This window comes from Larus michahellis, chromosome 19 (assembly GCF_964199755.1).
Source record: "Larus michahellis chromosome 19, bLarMic1.1, whole genome shotgun sequence".
Classification (NCBI taxonomy): Eukaryota; Metazoa; Chordata; class Aves; order Charadriiformes; family Laridae; genus Larus; species Larus michahellis.
Window position 1 is genome coordinate 866,368 of NC_133914.1, and position 22,659 is coordinate 889,026.

Genomic DNA, 22,659 nt, shown 5'->3' on the forward strand with positions numbered 1-22,659 from the left:
CCGGGGCTGCCCCCTCGCTGACGCTGCCCGGCAGAGCGGTGCCAACACGCGCGCGGTGGCCTCGGCCTCTCTGGAGCCGCACTCCGGTCCCACTTAATAAGGCCACTGCGTGCATTATTTTATTAATGAGTTATTAAAAAGCTATCCACGGCAATGCTGCTGCGTACCAGGCATGGTGTCCAAGAAATATGTACTTCAACGATTGCTCGCCCCGTGCCAGGGTCTCGTGGCAGGTGGGGGACACACCATGCTGTCGGGGTGCCCGTATACCCCCAGCACATCACCCTGGGCTCCTCCGCTGAGCAGCTGGCCTGTCCCCGTGGTGCTTGGGGCCACCAACAATAGGTACGAGGCTTTTTATAGCCCTGTCTGGGCAGAAGCTGTTTGGTGGCTCCTTGCCCAGGTTGTGCTTGGCCGGCTCCGGCGGGTGAGCCGAGGGCAGAGGGGGATGCAGCAGTGGGGGTCCGCTGCTGCGGGGTGGGAGCCGGGTCCGCCCTCTGGTGGTTTTGGGGTAAAGTCCCCAGTCCGTGCTGCACGGTCCCTGGCCTGGGGGCTGCCTTGGCACAGCCTGGGTCTCCGATGGCTGTCCCCGCCTGCAAGGTGGCAGCTAGGGACATGGACCAGCTGGGACGCTGCTCCCATGCCAGCTGGGGCTGGGAGCAGGTCACTGGCCCCCACGGCACAGCAGAGAGCCGCAGCAGCGTGCCTCCCGGTAAGCATCTGTCTGTCCGTCTGTCTCTCCCCAGGGCAAATGCCATAGGATGACCGCTGCTGGTCCCCTCTTACTGGCTGTGATATCGTCTCTCCTGTGGCTCACGCGGGGCTTCGACCCGGCTCCCAGCGCCTGCTCCGCTCTGGCCTCCGGCGTTCTCTACGGCTCCTTCTCCCTCAAGGACCTCTTCCCCACCATCTCCTCCGGCTGCTCCTGGACCCTGGAGAACCCCGACCCCACCAAGTACTCGCTCTACCTCCGCTTCAACCGGGAGGAGCAGGTCTGCACCCACTTCTCGCCCATGGTGCTGCCGCTCGACCACTACCTGGCCAACTACACCTGCGACCCCCGTGGCGAGGCCGCCAGCCCCCTGCCCGCCCGCCAGGAGGAGGAAGAGGAGGAGGAGGAGGAGGAAGCCGAGCTGGAGCTGTGCGAAGGCGCCGGGCCCTTCACCTTCCTCCATTTCGACAAGAACTTTGTGCAGCTGTGCCTGGCGGCCGAGCCCGAGGCGGCCCCCCGCCTCCTGGCCCCCCAAGCCCTGGAGTTCCGTTTCGTGGAGGTGCTGCTCATCAACAACAACAACTCCAGCCAGTTCACCTGCAGCGTGCTCTGCCGCTGGCTGGAGGAGTGTCTGCAGGCGCCCGGCGCCCGCCGCTGCGGTTTCACCCACGCCGGCTGCAGCTGCCAGGCGGAGAGCCCGCCGGCACCCCGCCGCAACGCCACCCGGCACGCCGCCCGCACGCCCGCCACGCCGCCCGCCGCCGGCTGCTGCCCCACCGACCTGCATTCTGCGAATGCCAATGACTTCCACCTGCCCGACGTCCCGCACGGTGAGTGGGGCACCAGGAGGGGGGAGCCCCAGGGAGGGGACCCTGCCCTGTGCGTGCTTCCCGGGGGGCTGTGCGCGGGGCAGGGGGGCTGCGCCGTGGGTGAATCCTGCCCGTCTGCGCTCGCCAGGGCAGGAGGGTGCACATCGGGCGCTGTGCATGGAGCAGGGAGGCTGTGCCATGGATGAATCCCGCCCATGCACGCTCCCTGGGGCAGGAGGGTATAAATCAGATGCCGTGCATGGAGCAGGGAAGCCATGGGAAGGATGAATCCTGCCTGTGCACGCTCCCTGGGGCAGGAGGGTGCAAATCGGGTGCAGTGCATGGAGCAGGGAAGCCGTGCAAAGGATAAATCCTGCCTCCGCACGCTCCCTGGGGCAGGAGGGTGCAAATCGGGCGCTGTGCACGGAGCAGGGAAGCCGTGCCATGGATGAATCCTGCCTGCGCACGCTCCCTGGGGCAGGAGGGTGCAAATCGGGTGCACGGAGCAGAGGAGCCGTGCAAAGGGCAGATTGTGGCCGTTCACGCTCCCCGGGGCAGGAGGGTGCGAATCGTGCCCGGTGCACGCTCCCGGCTCCAGGTGCCCCTCGCCCACACGATGGCCGGGCTCAGCAGAGCTGCAGCTCGCTCTGCGCTGGCCGCGGGCCGGCCGGCCCTGTTAGCCCTGCTCCCCGCTACGCTGGCCCCGGCTGTTTGCCACGGCTGCTCCGGCACAGCCCGCGCCGCCCCGGGGCCTCGCTCGCCGCCTCCCCGGCACTGGGGCCGCTGTGCGCCTGACCGCGAGCCCAGAGCAGGAGCCCTGTCACTCTGCATTGGTGGAGACGTGGAAAACAATTTGCAGGTAAAATGACCCTTTCCCGTGGCAAATTACCCTTGACTGCTGCAGCCCGGGCGCTTGTTATTCCAGGCAGGATGTCACGGCACGGCGGCACGGCACGGCCGGGCTATTAACCAGGCGGAATGAAGCCATTTGCTCGTTACGGAATTGCAGAAACCTCGAGTGAAGATAAAGCAGCCGTGCTCGCCTGCACCCTGGGCAGCGGGGTCGGGCTGCCCGTGGCGGGGAGTCGCCTCGCCCAAGCGCTCCCGTCGCCTGCGGGGTGTCTCTGCCGAGCCCAGCGAGGCGATGCAGGGGTTGGGGGACACATCTGGCCAGCTGTTCCTCCTGCGCCAGCCCCGGGTGATGCACGGGGAGGAGCAATCCCCAACTTAGTTGTGCAGGGTCTTTATCCAGCAGATTAGGTGGTGGTGATGGGCTGTGGGTATATATATATATAATTTCATTGGGCTTTAGCATTTATTCCAGGACTAAATGTCATTACGGGCAGATCCCCCGACTAAATCCCTGGTCCGTTACAGCTGCAGGGTTATAAATCGCCTCATCCCAAAGGGAGCTGCTTGAGCTGATTTTATTTGGTTTTTTCTTCCTTTTTTTCGCCTTTCAATGGAACTCTGCATGGACGATTAAGAGCTTGGTGCCGGGTTCAGGTGCCATCCCTGAGCTCAGCCTGGCTGGATCTCTGCCCGGGGCGCCCAGGGATGCTGCCGGGGCTGACACTCGCCGTGTCCTGGGGCTGCTGGCGTGGAGCGGGGCTGGAGGATGCCCCATTCCATCGCTTCCGAAGGCGTTCTGCACCGCCTCGTGGCTGGTTTGGTGGGGGTCAGCGATGCCGAGGATGGCTCAGAGGGAGGATGCTGGGCCAAGTGCTGGAGACGGGGGTCCCCATGGGCCTGGCACAGGCGGGCACCGAGCTGCCTGCCGCCTCTCCGCAGACCGGCGTGCCGACCGGCTGCAAAGGCGAGAGCGCGAACTCCTGCTCCTTCCCCAAATTACATTTGACATTCAATTAAAACCTGGAGGCGCCCGGAGGTACAATGTTATTGCGGCGCCGGAGCCGCAAGGGTAATGCGCTGCCTCGGCCGCCCCGCGTGCCGCACCGCTGCCAGCCGGCGCAGCCCCCGCACCGCCGTCCCCCCCGGCCCTTCGCCTGCATCACCGCGGCCGGAGGAGCACAGAGCGCCCTTCATGGCAGCGAGGGGGGGGTCCCGGGCTCCCACCTGGCTTTCCCTCCTCCCCGGGGTGGAGAATGGCCGCCTTTCAGGGTGGCGGTGGCAGGCAGGGCTGAATGGCGCCTGTGAGCCCAGCCTTGGCGGGCGCCCAGCGCTGATCTCACCGGCTCTCCTCCGCCGAGCGCCGCAGCAGCCCGGCGACGCGGGGGTTGGCACCCGCCCAGCCGCTCCCGGGGCCTCCCCGCTCCCAGCCACGGCGGTGGCACCGGGGTCCCCGGCCCCCCCCCATGCCGTCCCCTCCATGGCGCGGCTCTCCCATGGGGCAGGGGCATGTGGCTGGGGCTGGGGATGTGCATCCCCCGTGCAATGCGGGTCCACGTGGGTGTAAAGCACGGATGGGCGTGGGGTTGAAACCTTGTGGGGTGACATTGGGCACATTGCAGGCATGCAAGGGGGATGTCTTTGAAGGTACAGCCCCACAGAGATTGTAGCTCTGGGGCCAAGCGGTTCCAGCTCTGGGGCTGCGTTTCCCCAAACCCGTCACCCTTCAGAAACCAGCCGCCGCGGAGGTGATGCCAGGACGGGGTCACTGCTGTCAGCTAGCAGGGACATGGCTGGCCTCGGGGGACATCCTGGGGTCCCCAGAAGAACCCCCCCTGCCCTCGCAGCCCAGCAGCCGTGCCGTGGTGCGGGGCGCTGGGGGACCCCCGGGGCAGGACGGGGTGTGGGTGCCGGGGCAGAGGGTGCCGGGCATGGCCGCAGCCGCCCTGCGGTGACGGCCAGGGATTTAGTGCTCTCAGAAGGAAATTGAATTTGGTGTCTCTGTCGAACACAGCCGGGGAGAGCGCCCTCGTATATCCTCAGGATTTATGGTTATCCCCGGGCGCTCGCCGTGACGCGCGTAATTCTGCCGTGCTGCTCAGGGGAGCGGGCGGCCCCATGGGAGCTTGGCCCCACAGATGGACAGACCCCCCCAGGGTAACCCCTCAGCCTCCCCGGGTCGCCCTGTGCCACGGAGAGGATGCGCGGGGACAGGAGCTGAGGGTACCTGGCTGCACCGACGGTGACGGCGAGGGACGGGCCCCGGCAGGGGTTACGGCAGGTTGAAGGCAAAAGTCGGTAAATTTGGGTCTGGTTTACAGCACTAATAAGTGTCAGTGCAGGCAGCGCTCCCTGCCTGGGGCTCCTATATCATCTCGGTGTGTTGCAATGGGAGCCGCAGCGTGCCCAAAGCGTGGCTGGGGGCTCCCCCGCCAATGCCAGGTGTCCCCTGTCACCTCCCTGCAGCCCCCTGGGGACATGGCCGTGCTCAGCCGGCAGTGCCGGGGCAGCTCGATGAGGCGGTTGTGGCATCGCTGGCTGCTCTCCTGGCTGGCACAGCAGTGGGGTGCCCATGGTGTTTTGGGGTGCCACGTGCCCAGGGTGGCATCGATGGTGCCCGGGTGACCCCTCACTGTTTCCCGCTGGCACACGGCATCCACTGTGCCGTGCCCAGGGCGAGCACTGGGAACTCCCCCGCGTCCTGCCCGCAGGTTTGGGGACAAGGGACCCTGCTGCAGGGCAGGGAGGTGGCCCGGGGGGTGTGGGGGAGGCTGGGGAAGGCGTCCCCCCTGCGCCCGCAGCCGCACCTCCCGCCGAGCCCTCCACATGCCAGTTAATTTCACGCCAAGTGCTCTTGATGGATCTCTTGTTATTTTTGGTGAGCCGAGCCATAAATTTGTGCCACCTCACTGCAGCAAGCTGTTAAGTGGGGACAGGCTGGGAGAGCACCTCTGCCCAGTGCGGCGGGGGCGCGGGCACCCTGCCCGCTCTGGGGACACGGCTCCCTGGGTCGTGCTCCAGCCGCAGCCCCTGTGATGGGGGGAGTGACGTGTTTGGGGGAGCCGTGACACATTTTTGGGTGTCTGCGAGCGTGCTCAGCCACGCTCAACCATCTCTTGCCCTCGGGGATGCCACGCAGTGCTCAGCGTGGGGCCAGGCATCCCTGTATCCCCCCTGCAGTGCTCCTTGACCCATGGTGGCCCGTCCCCATCCCTGTCCCCTGCCCACTCTCACTGGCACGCTTCTCTCTTCCAGGCAATGCGGTCGAGGAGAACCAGAAGGTGAAAACCCAGTGGCCGCGGTCGGCGGACGAGCCAGGCGTCTACATGGCCCAGACAGGTACCGGCGCGGGGACAGGCACAGGGTGCTGGTGGCACTGGGCTCGGGGGCCTGGCCATGGGCAGGGGTGATGGAGACGGAGCGACTCCCCTTGCTTCCTGCCCACAGACGGACTTAATTTGCTCCATTTATATATTTTTCCTTTACACCTTCTTCCGAGGGTTGTAAAGCAAAAGAAAAAAACCAAACCATTAATTGTTTCGTTCAAATGTATTTATTTGGCAAATCCATCTGGGTAATTTGAGCGCGCTGCTCCCCCCTCCCCAGCCCCCCTGATTTATGGTCGGAGGGCTCAGAGGCGAGCGGGAGATGGATGAGCCCCGGGGCTGGGAGAGGAGCTGCGCTCCGTGTGCCTGGCATGCAGATCTGCTCCCGGCCACGCTCGGGTGCTCACGGGGATCCTGCACCGTGTCCGGACCCTGCACCACGGGGGGCTGCTGGGCAGGGTGTGGGGTGACCCGGGGGGGGTGACACAGGCTGGCCCCGGCGTCCCCGTGTGACGCGGAGCAGCCACCCTGCTCCGGAGCCTTCACCCTGCCTGTCTCCAGGACAAATTGTCCCCTTCGGAGCCCTCCTCCGTATATTCCTTTTTAATTTAAACTGATGGCCTTTTCTTCCTGGCCTGTCCAATAGCTTCAGAGACATCATCAAGCTTAATAAGAGCTGGGTTGTTGTAAATGTCAGTGCTGCGCCTGGGCGGGGAGAAGGAGCCGTGCCGGGCTGCCCACGCTGCCCCGGCTGGATGCTGTCCCCCGCGCCGGGTGCGATCCCGTGCCCTGACCCCTTCTTCTGCGCCCCACTTACATCCTCAGTGTCACAGAACGAGGGAATGGTTTGGGTTGGAAGGGACCTTAATCCAACCCCCTGCCCTGGGCAGGGACATCGCTGTCACCCGTGTCACCTTGTCCTCATCCCTGCGCTCGCGGGCGCTGCCTGGCCGCTTTCCCGTCCCCCGTGGGTGCTCCACTCACGGGACCTCCCCCGGCCTCCCCGGGGCAGCGGCCGTCTCTCAGGCTGGGTGTCTCCCGCAGGGGACCCGGCGGCGGAGGAGTGGTCCCAGTGGAGCGTCTGCTCCCTGACGTGCGGGCAGGGCTCCCAGGTGCGGACGCGCTCCTGCGTCTCCTCGCCCTACGGGACTCTGTGCAGCGGGCTGCTCCGGGAGACGCGGACCTGCAATAACACGGCCACCTGCCCAGGTACAGGGGGGACACGGGGACACCAGGGAGGGGGGCTTCGCTGCCGGCTGGGGGGTGCCCACCGCTGGCTGGGCTCTGGTCGGTGCCCGAAGCGGGCGGGCGGCTGGGGAGAGTGGGGAGGTGTGTTGCTGGGGGGTCTCTGGGGGTGTGGGGTGTCTCGCAGGCCGGGGGGTGCTGGGGGTGTATGAGGAGGGGGGGTGGCTCTGCGGCGATGCTCTCGTGGAAGCAGGCGTTGCCCATCCCGCTGTGTCCGGGCATCCCTGGAGCTCCTGCTGGCGTTGCCCCGTCGTCTCATCTCCCCAACTCTGCCAGCTCGTGGGAAACCGAGCCGGGGGAGGCGTCTGCAATGGGTGCCCGGTGCCCCATCCCATCCCATCCCATCCCACCCCACCTCGCCACTGCTGCTGCCGGGGGTTTTGCCCTGGGAGCAGCTCAGCTGGCAGCCCTCTCCATCCTCCCTCCCAGCAAACTCCCGGCTTGCCCAGGGTGCTCTGAGGCTTCGTGCTGGGGGAGAAGTGGGGGCTGGAGCTTGCGCCAGGGGTCCCGGGGCCGTGCAGCTGCCTGGGCCGGCGTGGTGGGGGTGTCCCCACTCGTGCGGGGCAGGAGGGGCTTGTGCTGCCTGGTTCTTCACGGCAGGTCGTGGGCAGGAGTGGGCAGGCAGGACACTGGGCGTCTCACTGGGCTCTACACTGGCCCGTTTATCCGTGGTGGCATCCGTGTATCTTGCGTGGGACGCAGGAATTGGCAGGGCTTTGGGGTGCTGCCGCAGTGGCCAGGCTGCCCTGTCCGAGCCTGGGAGGCTTTGGGGGCTTTGCACCCCCAAAACACACGTGTGCCCGCTCCCCTCCGTACTGGGGAGCGCAGCCCTGTCCCGGCACTCCAGGGATGTCGCATCTCATGGAGGAGCATCCTTTATCCTAAAGGATATCCTAAAGCCTGTGTGCTGTGCGGGTCGTGCTCCCTGCCCGGGTGAGCTGAGCTCCCGTGGGTGCGACGTGTCTGAGGGGTGGCCGTGGCCAGCGCTGGGGCGAGCTGGGCTGTGCGTGGGGGCGGGGGGACATGTGCCGCCAGCGCTGAGACCCCAAAGGGGAGGCTGGAGCCGGGCAGGGAGCGGCACGGCTGCCCGCTCAGGGCCCTTGTGGTTTGGGCTCGGGCGTGATGGTGGGGCAGGCGATGCCGGCGGGACACAGAGAGGAGCCGGGCACCGTGCCTGGCTCTGCTGCGGAGCCCTGGCGCGGGGCACGAGGGGTCTGCAATGGCCAGGACCCCTCAGTGCCAGCAGGAGGAGGAGGATGCTGGAGCCCCGCGGGGCCGGGGGCGTGCGGCGACGGCGCTGTGCTGTGTTGCAGTTCACGGCGCGTGGGAGGAGTGGTCCCCGTGGAGCCTGTGCTCGGTGACCTGCGGGCGAGGGGCCAGGACCAGGACGCGGCGGTGCGTGGCCCCGCGGCGCGGAGGGAAAGCCTGCGAGGGCCCCGAGCTGCAGGCCAAGCCCTGCAATATCGCGAGCTGCCCGGGTCAGTACCTTCCTCTCCCCCTGCTCCTCCTTCCCCCCGGCAATGCCAGGTGACGGCACCGGCCGAGAGCCAGGGCCGAGCTCCCGGCGCGGGGCTGCAGCGCTGCGAGGGATGGGTGGCACCGCCGTGGGGACCCGGGACAGCCCATGGGCACATGGGTGCTGTGACATGGGGTGCATCCTCCTGTCCCCGCTGGACACCCAGGTGGAGAGCCAGCTCCATCGGCCATGCGGGGGGCTCGAGCTCCTGCCACGGGCAGGGGAACAAGCCTGGGGTCCACGGAGGAGCTGGCTCCTTCCCTCCCCATTTTCTGTGTCTGGTGTCCCTGTGGCAGGCACAGCGCTGGCACTGGGGTGGCACAGGGATGTCATGGGGCACCGGGGAGGTGGCTGGAGGCGGCAAAGGGGGATGGCTGTGGGGTCTGTCTGTGCGCGGGTGGCAGTGCCGTCTCCTTCCCTTCCTCCTGTGTGTCTGGGGTGGCTGCGGTGGCGGCTATGGGGTTTCTGCAGTGGTGGCCAGGGATGTCAAGTTGGGGCTAGCATCCCCGTGGCGACCCCACACGCGGCGCGGGGAGACCAGTGGCGGGCTGGGAGCAGGAGAGAGCACTCTGTGCACCCCCTCTGCAGCAGCTCCGGCAGGGATGTGCCATCCACGGCACGTGGGTTTTCCCGTGGCCGCTCCAAGAGGTGCTGCTGGAGCAATGAACGGTGATGGCAGCTCCTTCCCCCCATGCCCTGCTCCATACAGCGGGGGCTCCCGGGTTTGGCAGGGAGCAATGCCAGGGCTCCCGGGTTTGGCAGGGAGCGATGCCAGGACTGCTGGGTTTGGTGTGGAGCAACGCTGGGGGCTCACGTCGGGTCCCACGAGCGTGGCCGCACGGCAGGCTGGGCGTTGCGGTGCGGCAGGAAAGTAGGAGAAATCACACAGGGTGCGGGGGCCAGTCCTGGTGACAGTCCCCCCGGCTGGGACAGGGTTCGGCACTGGCTGTTGAGGTCGGCATGGGAAGAGTTGGCACGTCCGTAGGCTGGACCCGTTGCACGGAGAGCCCGTCGTGGGTCGCGGGGAGCTGGGGCTGGGCGCCCAAGGGGCCGCCGGCCGGTGGGGGCTGACGCCGCTCTCGCTTGTCCCCGCAGTGGAAGGGCAGTGGCTGGAGTGGGGCGCCTGGAGCCGCTGCTCCGTCACCTGCGCCAACGGCACGCAGCAGCGGACGCGCAAGTGCAGCGTCTCAGCCCACGGCTGGGCCGAGTGCCGGGGGGCCCACGCCGACGCCCGGGAGTGCTCCAACCCCTCCTGTCCCAGTAAGGCCCCGCGCGCTGGGGGGGAGCGGGGGGGACACCCACGCGTGCCGCTGGCACCGCGCGTCGGGGCACGGCCCAGCCATGCATCTGCCACAAAGCCGCTGCGGTGTCACCGCCGGTGACACGAGGGGGCCGGCAGCCCCCTCCGCTGCGGATGCGGGTACGGGGGGAGCAGAAGGCAAAGAGTGATGCCGGGGATCAGCAGTCGCCCCCCTTGTGCAGCCACATCCCAGCTGGAGGAGCGGGGGATTCGTCCCATGCCCTCACCCCTCTGTCACGCTGGGGGGACCCGTCTGTGCCCGGCGGCTGCGGGTGCCGGCGTGCTTTGGCCGTGCCAGCTCTCCTGCGTGCACGTGGGGCAGCTCCTGGGGCTGGGGCCGGCACTGGGGATGGGGGGACAGCGGGCAGGGGGGCTGTAGTCAGGCCAAAGGATGGACCCCGTCCTCACCCTGTCCTTCCGCCCCATCCTTGTCTTGTCCTTCGACCCCCGGCGTCGGTGGCGGGCGCAGAGGGAGGCGAGTGCTGCGCCACGGCCGCCGCGGCCACCGCAGGGAGGTCTCGGCTCTGCCACGCGCCGAGGGTGCCCTTGGGCTGCCGGCGGGGGAGCGGCCGGTGGCTGTGCGGCGGCGCTGGTCTCATCGGAAAGCGATTTAAATCATCGATCCGTGGATTTCATACCCTGCGGGGCTCTCGATTCGCGGCGTGGGGGGGATCACCCCGCTGGGGCGTGACGGGTGCCGCTCGCCATGCCAAGATGGGCGTCCCACGGTGTCCCCCTGTCCCCGCAGCCGACAGCAAGTGGGGCCCCTGGAACCACTGGAGCCTCTGCTCCAAGACCTGCGACACCGGCTGGCAGCGGCGCTTCCGCATGTGTGAGGGCACAGGCGTGCAGGGCTACCCTTGCGAGGGCACCGGCGAGGAGGTGAAGACCTGCAACGAGAAGAAGTGCCCAGGTACGGAGCACCCCAGCGCTACCCCGGTGCCCATCGCCCTGCGTCCGGGCGGCGCCTGACCCCCCCCTCTGCCCCCCCCAGCCTACCATGAGATGTGCAAGGACGAGTACGTCATGCTGATGACCTGGAAGAAAACGGCCGCCGGGGAGATCATCTACAACAAATGTCCCCCCAACGCCACGGGTGAGGGGCGCGGGGCGAGCACCCCCAACCCCCCCACGCCCCGGAGCAGGGCAGGGGATGGCGGGTGGCATCGGGGTGCTGGGCAGTGCCGCCTGTCCCCGGCGCGCGTGGGGGCAGTTCCCACGCCCGCACCAAACCCCATTCTCCCGCGCAGGGTCCGCCAGCCGCCGGTGCCTGCTGAGCCCCCACGGCGTCGCCTACTGGGGGGTGCCCAGCTTCGCCCGCTGCGTCTCCCACGAGTACCGATACTTGCATCTCTCAGTAGGTGCCCGCTCTGGCGCGGCCCTCCCCTCCCCATCACCAGGGGTCTGCTCTGTCCCCAGCCCCTGCCGTCCCCTCCAGGGCAGGGAAACCCAGCAGCTGCCTTGTTTCATCGGCAGCCCATGTGGGGAAACTGAGGCAGGGCTCCCCGGGTAGGGCTGGGAAAGGGGACCCCGTCCTGGAGCTGGACCCAGTCCGAGCTGCGCTCCCGTGGCCTCGCGAAATGGCTCTTGGGGTGGGAGGGAACCCCCAGACCCCCATGTCCTGCTGCTGCCCTAATTAGCGCTATTAGCTCTGCGGAGTCCCCGCTGCCCGCGCTCCCGGCATGGCGAGGGACCCGGGGACACACAGCACTGCTGGGGGGTGCTGGCGGCCAGCTGACACCAGTGTCCCCCCCCTGTGCAAGCTGCGGGAGCACCTGGCCAAGGGGCAGCGGGTGCTGGCGGGCGAGGGCATGTCGCAGGTGGTGCGGAGCCTGCTGGAGCTCATGGCCCGCAAGACCTACTACAGCGGGGACCTGCTCTTCTCCGTCGAGATCCTGCGCAACGTCACCGACACCTTCAAGAGGGCCACCTACACCCCCTCCTCCGAGGACGTGCAGGTAGCGGGCGGGGGACGGCGAGGGACGCCCCCGGGGAGGTGGCGGCGGTCGGTCCCCCCGTCCCCAGCCCCGCTGAGCCCCGTCCCCGCAGCGCTTCTTCCAGGTGGTGAGCTACATGGTGGACGCGGAGAACCGGGACAAGTGGGAGGACGCCCAGCAGGTGAGTGGCACATGGCACGGACGGGTGCCGGGGCAAACGGCTTGTCCCCACCGTGGGGACGCCTCCCAGCGGCTGCAGAGCTGGTCCCTCGCCCGCAGGTTTCGCCCGGCTCCGTGCACCTGATGAAGGTGGTGGAGGACTTCATCCACCTGGTGGGGGACGCACTGAAGGCTTTCCAGAGCTCCCTCATCGTCACCGACAACCTGGGTGAGCGGTGGGACAGGCGCGGGGCCTCAGCGGGTGCAGGGAGCCGGGTGGTGACACCTGCTCTGCCCTGCCAGTGATCAGCATCCAGAGGGAGCCCGTCTCCGCCGTCTCCAGCGACATCAACTTCCCCATGAAGGGGCGCCGGGGCATGAAGGATTGGGCCCGCAGCTCCGAGGACAAGCTCTTCATCCCCAGGGAGGTGCTGAGCCTCGCCTCCGCCGGTGAGGCAGCGCTGGGGCCGCGGGGGCCAGCACACTCTGCACGCCTGTGCACGCGTGTGTGCGCGCACTTGCGCCTGGGGTGCTGCAGGGGCGTGCACGTGTGTGAGCGCACATCTGGGGCTGGGCACACGTGTGAGTGTGCACATCTGGGAGCATGCGTGTGTGTACACATGTGAGTGTGCATGTGTGAGTGCACATCTGGGGCTGGGCTAATGTGTGAGTGTGCACATCTGGGAGCATGCGCGTGTGTGTACATGTGTGGGCGTGCACATGTGAGCGCACATCTGGGGCTGGGCACACGTGTGAGTGTGCACATCTGGGAGCATGCGTGTGTGTACACATGTGAGTGTGCATGTGTGAGTGCACATCTGGGGCTGGGCTAATGTGTGAGTGTGCACATCTGGGAGCATGCGTGTGTGTACATGTATGAGTGCACGGGTGAGCGCACATCTGGGGCTGGGCTAATGTGTGAGTGTGCACATCTGGGAGCATGCGTGTGTGTAAATGTGTGAGTGCATGTGTGAGTGCACGTCTGGGGCTGGGCACATGGAGCGTGCGTGTGTGGCGCAGCGCACATTCACACACATGTCTGCGCGTGCATAGCCGGGAGTGTGCACGCGTGCGCATGGGAACGCGTGTGAGCTTGCATGTCTGGGGCTGCACATGTGTGTGAGTGCACATCTGGGAGTACAGGCGTGAGAGTGCACATCTGGGAGCGCACGCGTGTGAGCGTGCACGTGTGCGAGCACGCAGGCAGCCTCCTGCGTGTGTCCGTGTGTGCCGTGCCTGCGTGTGTCCGTGTGTGCCGTGCCTGTGTTGGGGAGGGGGTGCGTGTTCCCTTGCGTGTGTTGGGGACACACGTGTGGGCTCACGTGTCCGTGTGTGCTCGCTGAGCCCACGCGCGTGCCAGGCACTGGATCACGGCGCCCTTCTCCCTTCTCCTCTCTCTGCAGAAACGGATGAGTCGTCCCACTTCGTCATCGGGGCCGTGCTGTACCGCACGCTGGGGCTGATCCTGCCCCCCCCCAGGTGAGTGGGGCTGCCCGCTGTCCCCCCATGCCGTGTCCCCGTCCCTGTGACAGCCGGTGCCCCTCCCTGCAGGCCCCCCCTGGCCGTCACCTCCAAGGTGCTGATGGTGACGGTGCGCCCGCCGACCAAGCCCGCGGAGCCCCTCGTCCTGGTGGAGCTCTCCCACATCATCAACGTGAGTGTCCCCCTCCTGTCCCTTCGCATGTCACCTCTTGGTCCTGTGTGGGTCCCACCAGCCCCTTCACCCCCGGGTGCTGAGAGCCACATAGGGGCTAGCAGCTCCCAGCCGGTGGCCACAAGCACTTGGCTCCTTGCCTGCGGTGGGGACGTGCCAGCGCCGGGGGAGCCGCCGGGTCCCCAGGGAGGTCCCCACGGGCCGATCACCTTCTTGGGGCTGGGAGCAGGGCAGGGGGCAAAGCACTAACTGTCCCTCTGTCCGCAGGGCACGTCCCACCCGCAGTGCGTCACCTGGGACTACTCGAGGACGTGAGTGGGACGGGGGGGAAGGGGGGGACAGGGACACCCCGGCCATGCCCTTGCTGGCGGGCGATGCTGGGCGCAGGGGCTGGGCTGTCCCAGTGCCCTGTCGGTCCCCGGGGGGGTGGCGGGAGGGACGGGGAGCGGGGCCAGTGGCTGCCCATGGCTGAGCCCCTCTGGCTGCGGGTGAATTGTGCTGCCACGGGATCGATGTGCCTCCGCGTGACGCCGGGGACGGACGCCGCCAGCCTGCCAGATGCAATTTGTTAGCGCGGAGCCCGGCGCTCTGGCAGGAGCGAGGGAAAGTAGGACACGGCGGGGGGAGCGGGGGGCACTGCGGGGCGAGGGGGTGGCAGTGCCGGGCTCCCCCCACCCCAGGTGCCCATGGGGGCCCTGCACCTCGGGGTCGCTGCTTCCAGTAGGGCTCCCGTGCCGACGGGGAGGCGTGTGGTTGTGACGAGTGCGCCAGGTCTCAGCCTGGCCCCGGGGGAGCTGCGTCCCCAGCTGTCCCACAGACCCAGTTCCCGGTTTCCCCGCCTTGCTGGGAGCGGTGGTTGCTCTCCCCGTGCGTGGCCAGCGTCCCTGCGGGGCACCCCGGCCCGGCTCCCTCTGGGGAGTCCCCGTGTCAGGGGGGGTCCCTGTGGCAGGGGGGGTCTCCATGGCAGGCAGGGAGCATCACCCACTCCCGGGCAGGTCGGGCTTTGGGGGCAGCATGTCTCTGCTGCGTGAGCCACGGCTCGTGCTGGGGGGGACATGGGTGCCGGGGGGGGGGGCCCTGGCACTGCCCTGTCCCCCCTCCATCCCCACTGCCTCTCCCACACCTGGCCCCCTCCTTCTGCACTTTGCCCCCCCCCCGCCCCCCCTCCACCTGGGTGGGATGATTAAAAATCAAGCCTTCGTGTTGCTCCGCTCCCCAGGGGGATCAGCGCCGGGGTGGGCGGGGGCAAGCGGGGCAGGGATGGCTTCACCCCCCCCGCCATGGGCTGGGGGGATTGACCTGTCCCCTGGCAGCGCCCCCTCCCTCTGCCTGCCCCCAGGCAGGGGCCAGCAAAGGGTTAAGTCGGGAGAGGCGCGGGGGGCTGCGTGTGCGTTTGATCATTTCAAATTGCTCTCCCTCGCTCTCGTCCCATTAATCAGGGATGCTGGCTTGGGAAACTGGGACACGGAGAGCTGCCAAACCCTGGAGACCCTCCCAGCGCACACCAAATGCCAGTGCCGCCAGCTCGCCACCTTCGCCGTCCTCGCCCAGCTGCCCAGAGACCTGGTAGGGGACAGGATGGGGACAGGGACACGCTGGGGACACGGGCCGTGGAGGGGGGGCGATCCCCGGGCTGTGGGGCCTGGCCGAGGTGGGGGTCCCGGGGGAGGATGGGGATGGGCAGGGGCTGCACCTCGACGGGGTGGGATGGGCACTGGGGGGGTGAGGGGGGTGCCTCCCACCACCCAAAAGAAGGGCTCCTGCACCCCCTGGCACCCCGAGGGTGGGCGTGGACGGGCAGGGGGCTGCCGCGGTCGAGAGGGCTCGATATGGGGCATCGCTGTGTGCAAGGAGGGGGGGGGGCAGCCCCGGGCGTCCCCCCACCGCATTGCTATTCCGCCCGCGTCCCCCGTTGGTATGGAGATGGGCATGGGTCCCCAGGAAGGCGCCTTGGCTGCGTCACCGCGGCCACCGACCCCCCCCGGCACCCGGGGGTCCCCAACCGGGGGGGTGGAGGGGCCCAGCGCGGGGCAGGGGGCTGGCAGGGAGCAGCCATGGGGGGGGCCGGGCTCAGCCGCTCCCACCCTGTTCCCCACCAGGCCATGGACCCCTCGGGCACCCCCTCGGTGCCGCTGATGATCGGCTGTGCCGTCTCCTGCATGGCCCTGCTGACCCTGCTGGTGATCTACGCTGCCTTCTGGAGGTGACCCGGGGACAGCTGGGGACCCGGGGGGCACCTGGGGCACGAGACCGTGTGGGGAGGGCGTGGCAAGTTGGGGGGCAAGGTGGGAGCAAAGGCTCAGCATCGATGTGATTAAACGCAACGTGGCGGGAAGAGAGTGACCCTGGTGGCTGCCGGGTGGGAGAGGTGCCTGGGCTGCCTGGCACTGTCCCTGGCCCAGGACAGCACCCACCCGCCAGCACCGGGCAGGGGACACGGGACAGGGACGTGGGACAGGCTGGCACCCCGGCCCCACGCTGCTCCTGCCCGCAGGTTCATCAAGTCGGAGCGCTCCATCATCCTGCTCAACTTCTGCGTCTCCATCCTGGCCTCCAACGTCCTCATCCTGGTGGGGCAGTCCCAGATGCTCAGCAAGGTGGGTGCCACCACCGTGCCCCCCTCACGGGGTCCCCGGGTGGGCGAGGGGGCTGTGGAGGGGTCCAAGCCTTCTTTTCCCAGCCGGTCGCCTCGTCCCTGCTGGCTCCCAGCAGCAGATTGGATTTGGATTAACTCGATCTCGGGATTAAATCCTTTGCGCCAGCGGTTTTGACACAGACCTTGCCGGGACGCGGGAGTTTAACCGCCGCGTGGCCGCGGTGGTGCCACCGTGCCTCCCCGTGACGTGCCCGCGTCCCCGCAGGGCGTGTGCACCATGACGGCCGCCTTCCTCCACTTCTTCTTCCTCTCGTCCTTCTGCTGGGTGCTGACGGAGGCCTGGCAGTCCTACCTGGCGGTGATCGGCCGGATCCGGACACGCCTGGTCAGGAAGCGCTTCCTCTGCTTGGGATGGGGTAAGAGCCCAGCAGCGCTGGTCCCAGCACGGGGTGGAGGGGAGGAACCACGCATCCCCCCTACCCCGGCACCCCCCCAGGGTTATCAGAAGGGGAAACTGAGGCACGATGGAGGAAAGCAGACCCCGGTGTCTTGGTCCCTTTGACGTGGCACCTTCTGACCAGCCAGACCATGGGGAGCTGCCAGAAGGACCCCATCCCTGTTCCCATCCATGGGGGCTGGCACAGGGGTGATGCTGGGGGGGACAGCGATGCCACCCCCCTGCAGCTCCAGCCTCATCTCCCCTCTCCAGGGTTGCCAGCCCTCGTGGTCGCAGTCTCCGTCGGCTTCACGCGGACCAAAGGCTACGGGACGGCGAGCTAGTACGTGGGGACGGGGGGACACGGGGACCGCTCCAGGCTGGCAGCAGTGCTGGGAGCAGGGGATGGGGACAGGGGATGTCCCCTCTCCATCAGCCCCTGACACGCCGCGGTCCCCTGCAGCTGCTGGCTCTCACTGGAGGGCGGTTTGCTCTACGCCTTCGTGGGACCCGCTGCTGTCATCGTGCTGGTGAGCTGACCCCGAGCATGGGACCCCCAAAAAGCCACCTCGGTGCGTGGCAGCTCCTGCCAGCCCCGGCTGGCGAGGGCTCCGTGCCTGGCCCTAACCCCGGCGCCGCTCTCGCCCAAGGTGAACATGCTGGTTGGCATCATCGTGTTCAACAAGCTCATGTCCCGCGATGGCATTTCAGATAAGTCCAAAAAGCAGCGAGCTGGGTAAGTGCCCTGCGCCCCGCGGGACTGTCCCTGGGGCTGGCGCGGAGCACCCTGTCCTGCCGCAGGGCATGGCGTGGGGTCTCCCCCGGGAGCGGGCTGAGGACGGGGCAGACTTCACCACACCAGTGGGCAGCAGGGGCCAAGCCTGGGGCAACGGTAGCCTCTTGTTGGGGGCTGCTGGAGAGGCAGTAGCTGGGGGGTGGTCACCCCCACACCTTTCCCCAGGGAAGGGGGAGCCGCGCGCTGCGGACCCCCCCTCCCTGCCGCCAGCGGAGGGGGCTGAGCCCTGCCCGCCCCGTCCCGCTGCCACTTGGCCACCCCCGCTCGTCATTAACAACTGCTGCCGCCCTCGACTAACCCGGCTCTCTCTCTCTCTTTCTCTTTTCCTTCTCCCATTTGCTTTTTTGCCTGTGTCCGTCCATCCATCCATCCATCCGTCTGTCCGTCCATCTGTCTGACCTATCCCCCCCGCATTCCCTGCCATCCTGCTGTCCCACCACCTTTGCTCCCTCCGCCCGCATCCCCGCGTGGCCCGGTCCTGGCCGCGGGGCGCCGGGGGGGTGGGGGGGCCCGCGTAGCTCCAAGCCCCCCCCCTGCGGCAGCCTGCTGCTGAAATGCACCAAGTGCGGCGTGGTGTCCAGCGCGGCCATGACCTCCGCCACCGCCAGCAGCGCCATGTTAGTGCCCGCCACGCGCCCGCTTCGCCCCCCGCCCCGAGCACAGCCGTGGACCCCACGGAGCGGGGGAGTTGGGTTCTGGGTATCGCCCCAGGGTGGGGGGACGGCCTCTGAGCTGGGGGTCCCACGGGCAGGGCGAAGGCTGTGTGCTCGGGGCGGCCGCGGGGTGCGCGTGTCCCACCGCGGCCATCACGTCTGCATGGCATGGCTTCCCGCAGGTCACGTCATCTCCGGGGTCGGGGCGCGGGGGGCTCAGCTCCTCTTCCCCGGGGCGGCTTGGGAGCGGGGAGGGCATGAGGGGCACCGCACCAGGGGCCACGGGCCAGTCCTGGCCCCGGGGGGCATCCCCGGGACCCTCTTCCCGGCATGCGAACCCCCCACGGGTGCTGGCAGAGGGCTGGGCTGTCACCACTGCCACCCTGCCCAGCCGAGGTCCCTGCTCCCAGGGCTTTAGTTGCAGCAGAAGCAGCCCCAAATGCACTGCTAAAAAAAAAAAATAAATCCCCTTTTCCACTTTTCTTGTGGCTGTGGGAGGGTGACGGTGACCCTGTGTCACCCCAGCACCCTCACTGCCTGTGCGGGGTCGGGGACAGGCGTGCCTGGGCCAGCTCGGTGGCACCGATGGCTCAGCCTGGGGTTGCGCCGGGGCTGCGGGGGGGAGAAGGAGCCCATGGGCCACCGTGCCCTAAGGCAGGCAGTGCCCCAAGCGCCCACCCTGGGGACACCGAGGAAGAGGGGACAGCGGTGGGGGCCTGGCGGGGCACACAGCCTCTGCAGGGTGCTCGGGTCTCCGTGCCGCACATGCACGGTCAGCCCCGGCCACGCTCGGGGGGCTGTGGGCGATGCTCGGGGGGCTGTTGCGGGGCAGCCCTGGCACAGCGGGCTCACCCCGGCCCCTCTCTCCCTGCCCCAGGGCATCGCTGTGGAGCTCCTGCGTGGTCCTGCCTCTGCTGGCGCTGACCTGGATGTCGGCCGTGCTCGCCATGACCGACCGGCGCTCCATCCTCTTCCAGGTCCTCTTCGCCGTCTTCAACTCCGTCCAGGGCTTCGTCATCATCACCGTACACGGGTTCCTGCGCCGAGAGGTGGGGTGGCCCCGGAGGGGTGTTGGGGAGGGGGGGGGGACCCCTGGCCGCGGAGCCGTGACCGGCTCTGTCCCCGCAGGTCCAGGACGTGGTGAAGTGTCAGATGGGGGGGTGCAGGAGCGAGGAGAATGAAAACTCGCCCGACTCCTGCAAGAACGGGCAGGTGCAGATCCTGGTGAGTGCGGCGGCCCCGGCACGGGCTGCAGCGGGCACCGGCGGGGCCGGGCAGGGTCCCCCTCGCCAAGCCCCTGCTCCCCGGCCCGGCCAAGATGCATTCATTTCCCCGTCTCTCCCTCTCTCTTTCTCTCCTCTCTCTCTCTCTCTTTCCCCTCTCTCTGTATTTTTATAGACAGATTTTGAAAAGGACGTTGACCTGGCGTGTCAGACAGGTGAGGTCCCCCCTGCGCTGGGGACGGGGGTGTCACTGTGCCACGCTGGGGAGGGACAGGTGGCGTGTGCCGGGGTGGGCGTGATGCCACCGTGCAGGGGGTCGGTCCAGCCTCCCTGCCCTCCCGCGGGACCCCCCCGGGGCCGGCTCTGACCCCGCTCCCGGCCCACAGTGCTGTTCAAGGAGGTGAACACCTGCAACCCCGCCACCATCACGGGCACCTTGTCCCGCATCTCCCTGGACGGGGACGAAGACCCCAAGCTCAACACCACCTCGGAAGGCGGCCTGGGCTTCTCCAGCCTGCCGGGGAACATCCCTCCCGCCAGCATCCTGGTCCAGGTCCCCAAGATGACTCCCAACGTGGTGGCTGGCTTGAGTGAATTGGGCGACCCGCCGGCGCCGCAGCTCAGCCTGGAGGCGCCGGGTCCCGTCTACCTGTGCACGGAGAGCAGCCTGCGGCCCCTGGAGTACGGCTGGCTACGGGCCCCCGAGCCCCCGCGCGAGAGCGACTACATGGTGCTGCCCCGCCGGACCACCAGCCTCAAGCCCTTCCCGCGGGACGAGGGCACCTTCAGTCCCGGCGCCGAGGAGGGGGGCCCCGGTGGGACGGGGTGCCCGGCGGCAGAGGGGGATGCCTACCCTGGCTTCGTCACGATGGACCACGTCAACGTGAACTTGAACCAGCCCTACGGGACGGTGAAGGCTCCCTACAGCCTCCAGTTCAAGCAGCATCCCACCGTCCGGCAGATCCTGGCCTCGGAGCTGTCGGAGCGCAGCCGCACCATGCCCCGCACCGTCCCCGGCTCCGCCATGAAAGTGGGGTCCCTGGAGGTGAGCGGGGGGCTGGGGCGCGAGCGTGCCCGTGGACGCGTGCGCGGGGAGGGAGGTGTGTGGGAAGGGGTTGGGCGAGCGTGCAGCGGCGTGCGTGCATGGTCAGGGTTGCATGAGTCGCCCCCGTGGCTCGCTGCTCGGCATCCCACCCTTCGCTTGGTGGTGGGATGGAGAAGCTGCACGTCCCCCCGGCTCGGCCGGGAGCCCCGTGTCTCCAGCCGGGCTCCGTCCCCGCCAAGTGGCATGGCTTAGGGCTGGCATGAGCACCCCCTCTGCCCTGCTCCCCCCACCTCCCGGACCTGCAAAGACCTTTCCCTCTTCTTCTCCCTCTCCTCCCCTGCTCCTGTCCCCGCCTGTCCCCTGCCAGAGGAAGAGGTTGCGATACTCCGATTTGGACTTTGAGGTAAGCCCCGCCACGGCAGTGGGTGTCACCGTCGGGTGCCATCCGGGGACTGAACCACCTTGTCCCCGGCTGCCTCTGGCTCACTGTCAGCAGTGCAGCAGCCGAGCTCGGGGGAGTTTTATACCAAGCAATAACGAGCGTTGGCTCTTGATTAAAACACCGGTGCCAAGGGGAGTGTTGCAGCGGGCCCTGCGCTCGTCTGCCGCGGGATGGTGGGGGGACGGAGGGGACAGGGACGGAGGGGGCTGTCGAGGGGCACGGGGCTGTCCCGCATGCTGACGGTCCCTGCTCTCGCCCCGCAGAAGGTGATGCACACGCGGAAGCGTCACTCCGAGCTCTACCACGAGCTCAACCAGAAGTTTCACACGCTGGACCGGTACCGGGCCCCGGCTGCCGGCTCCTCCAAGGTGAGGTCCTGGAGGCCCCATCCTGCCCCGGCACCGTGGTTTAACCCCAGCCAGCAACCGGGACCACGCAACTGCTCGCTTATCCCCCCCCGGCCCCGGTAGGGCAGAGAGAAGAGGGGAGAAAAGGAGGGGAAAAAAACTTGTGGGTTAAGGACAGTTTAACAGAACAGAAATGGAAGAGAATAATAATGATAATTATAATAACAATAGTAAAGGAGTATACAAAATAAAGTGATGGAACACCAATTGCTCTCGCCACCCGATGATCCGTTGCCCATCCCATCCCAAGCAGCAATCGCAGATTCCTGCCCCCCGGCCAACCCCCATGTGTACACTGAGCATGAGCGTGGTCTGTGGTACGGAACGTTCCCTTGGCTGGCGGCTTGGCCTGTCCGCGCTCTCCCTCGGCTTCTGTGGGAAGCTGAAAAAGTTCTGGACTAACGCAAACGCTACTTAGCAACAACCAAATCAGTGTGTGTTATCAACATTGTTCTCATACTAAATCCAAAACACGATAGTTACTAGAGAGGAAATTAACTCATCCCAGCTGAAACCAGGGCACCCCAGTCTGCTCCCCCGCATCCCTCCACCTCCCGCTGCGTGGACCGGGGCATCCCGGGGAGGACGGGGCATCCCGGGAGGGTGCTGGGGCTGAGCGCTGTGGTTCTTTCCGCAGCGAGAAAAGCGGTGGAGCGTCTCGTCGGGCGGCGGGGAGAAGAGCGCGGCCAACGTAAGTGCCTGAGCATCCCTGGGGACTGCCCCGTCCCCTCCTGCATGGGACCGGATTGCTCCAGCCCCCTCCGGAGCTGGGTGGAGGGGGGGTGGCAGTGCCTGGCCCATGGAGCCGTGCACGGCCACGCACCCCGGCCGCTTGCTGCAGCTGCCCCTCGCCCCGCAGGATGCGGCCGGCCCCGAGGAGCAGCAGCAGCAGCCACAGGCGCCGCCGGCGCCGCCAAAGCCGTGGAGCACATTCAAGGCGATGACGCTGGGGTCCCTGCCCAGCGCCCAGCGGGACCGGCTGGAGCTGCGACGCGCCGACTGGGAGAGCCCCTGCGCCGGGCTGGATGCGGCCGACGGCGACTTCCAGACGGAGGTGTGAGCCCTGCGCCCGCCGCCGCCATCGCCCCGGCATGGGACCAGCCAAGACGCTGGGTTTGCTCCCTCCTCCTCGGCGGCCGGCGTGGGGGGGTCCCCGCCTGGCCGGGGTGGGGGGTCCCCGCGGAAGGGACCGTGCTCCTGCCGCCTCTCGCCCGTCCTCGCGCGGTTTCTCCTCCCTGCCACCCTCCGGATGCGGGTGTGGAGGGGACACACGCACCCACCCCCCCCCGCCACGCTCACCCACCGATCACGCCTGCACCCCCCGGGCCAGGACCGGCCGTCGGGGCCGGCAGATCTTCGTTCTTTTTCTACCGGGATGTTTCTTCACGCCGTGCACCGTGTGCACGCGAGCGGCCGCCCACCCGGGGCCGGGCTGCCCTCGCCCCCCCCCCCCAACCCCGGGTGCCATGGCCGCCCCTTCCCAGCCCTCCCCACCCCCCCCACCCCACGGGGCAGGTGCTGTCGTTGTTGGAAATAAAAGTTCACTCTCTGTTG

General features: G+C 67.9%; 1 protein-coding gene across 8 annotated transcripts in view; it reads left to right on the plus strand.

The window, feature by feature from the left end:
* The window catches only part of ADGRB2 (adhesion G protein-coupled receptor B2), a 28,336-nt gene extending 5,677 nt beyond the window's left edge, over nt 1–22,659 (plus strand). For 2 of the 8 annotated variants that reach the window (XM_074563058.1, XM_074563063.1), the window contains exons 2-32: nt 747–1,542; nt 5,626–5,709; nt 6,741–6,905; nt 8,255–8,419; nt 9,553–9,717; nt 10,506–10,670; nt 10,752–10,853; nt 11,008–11,114; nt 11,521–11,715; nt 11,807–11,875; nt 11,974–12,082; nt 12,157–12,303; nt 13,257–13,332; nt 13,405–13,507; nt 13,775–13,818; nt 14,947–15,073; nt 15,607–15,710; nt 16,002–16,104; nt 16,369–16,519; nt 16,813–16,882; nt 17,003–17,069; nt 17,190–17,275; nt 17,854–17,952; nt 18,866–19,037; nt 19,117–19,212; nt 19,387–19,426; nt 19,598–20,256; nt 20,624–20,659; nt 20,962–21,066; nt 21,743–21,796; nt 21,965–22,659. In XM_074563058.1, the coding sequence (XP_074419159.1) occupies nt 762–1,542; nt 5,626–5,709; nt 6,741–6,905; nt 8,255–8,419; nt 9,553–9,717; nt 10,506–10,670; nt 10,752–10,853; nt 11,008–11,114; nt 11,521–11,715; nt 11,807–11,875; nt 11,974–12,082; nt 12,157–12,303; nt 13,257–13,332; nt 13,405–13,507; nt 13,775–13,818; nt 14,947–15,073; nt 15,607–15,710; nt 16,002–16,104; nt 16,369–16,519; nt 16,813–16,882; nt 17,003–17,069; nt 17,190–17,275; nt 17,854–17,952; nt 18,866–19,037; nt 19,117–19,212; nt 19,387–19,426; nt 19,598–20,256; nt 20,624–20,659; nt 20,962–21,066; nt 21,743–21,796; nt 21,965–22,165 (4,647 nt within the window). In that variant the 5' untranslated portion in view covers nt 747–761 and the 3' untranslated portion in view covers nt 22,166–22,659. The remainder of the gene's footprint in view (nt 1–746; nt 1,543–5,625; nt 5,710–6,740; nt 6,906–8,254; nt 8,420–9,552; nt 9,718–10,505; nt 10,671–10,751; nt 10,854–11,007; nt 11,115–11,520; nt 11,716–11,806; nt 11,876–11,973; nt 12,083–12,156; nt 12,304–13,256; nt 13,333–13,404; nt 13,508–13,774; nt 13,819–14,946; nt 15,074–15,606; nt 15,711–16,001; nt 16,105–16,368; nt 16,520–16,812; nt 16,883–17,002; nt 17,070–17,189; nt 17,276–17,853; nt 17,953–18,865; nt 19,038–19,116; nt 19,213–19,386; nt 19,427–19,597; nt 20,257–20,623; nt 20,660–20,961; nt 21,067–21,742; nt 21,797–21,964) is intronic. The other 6 variants (XM_074563059.1, XM_074563061.1, XM_074563060.1 and 3 more) reach the window with 6 other exon arrangements.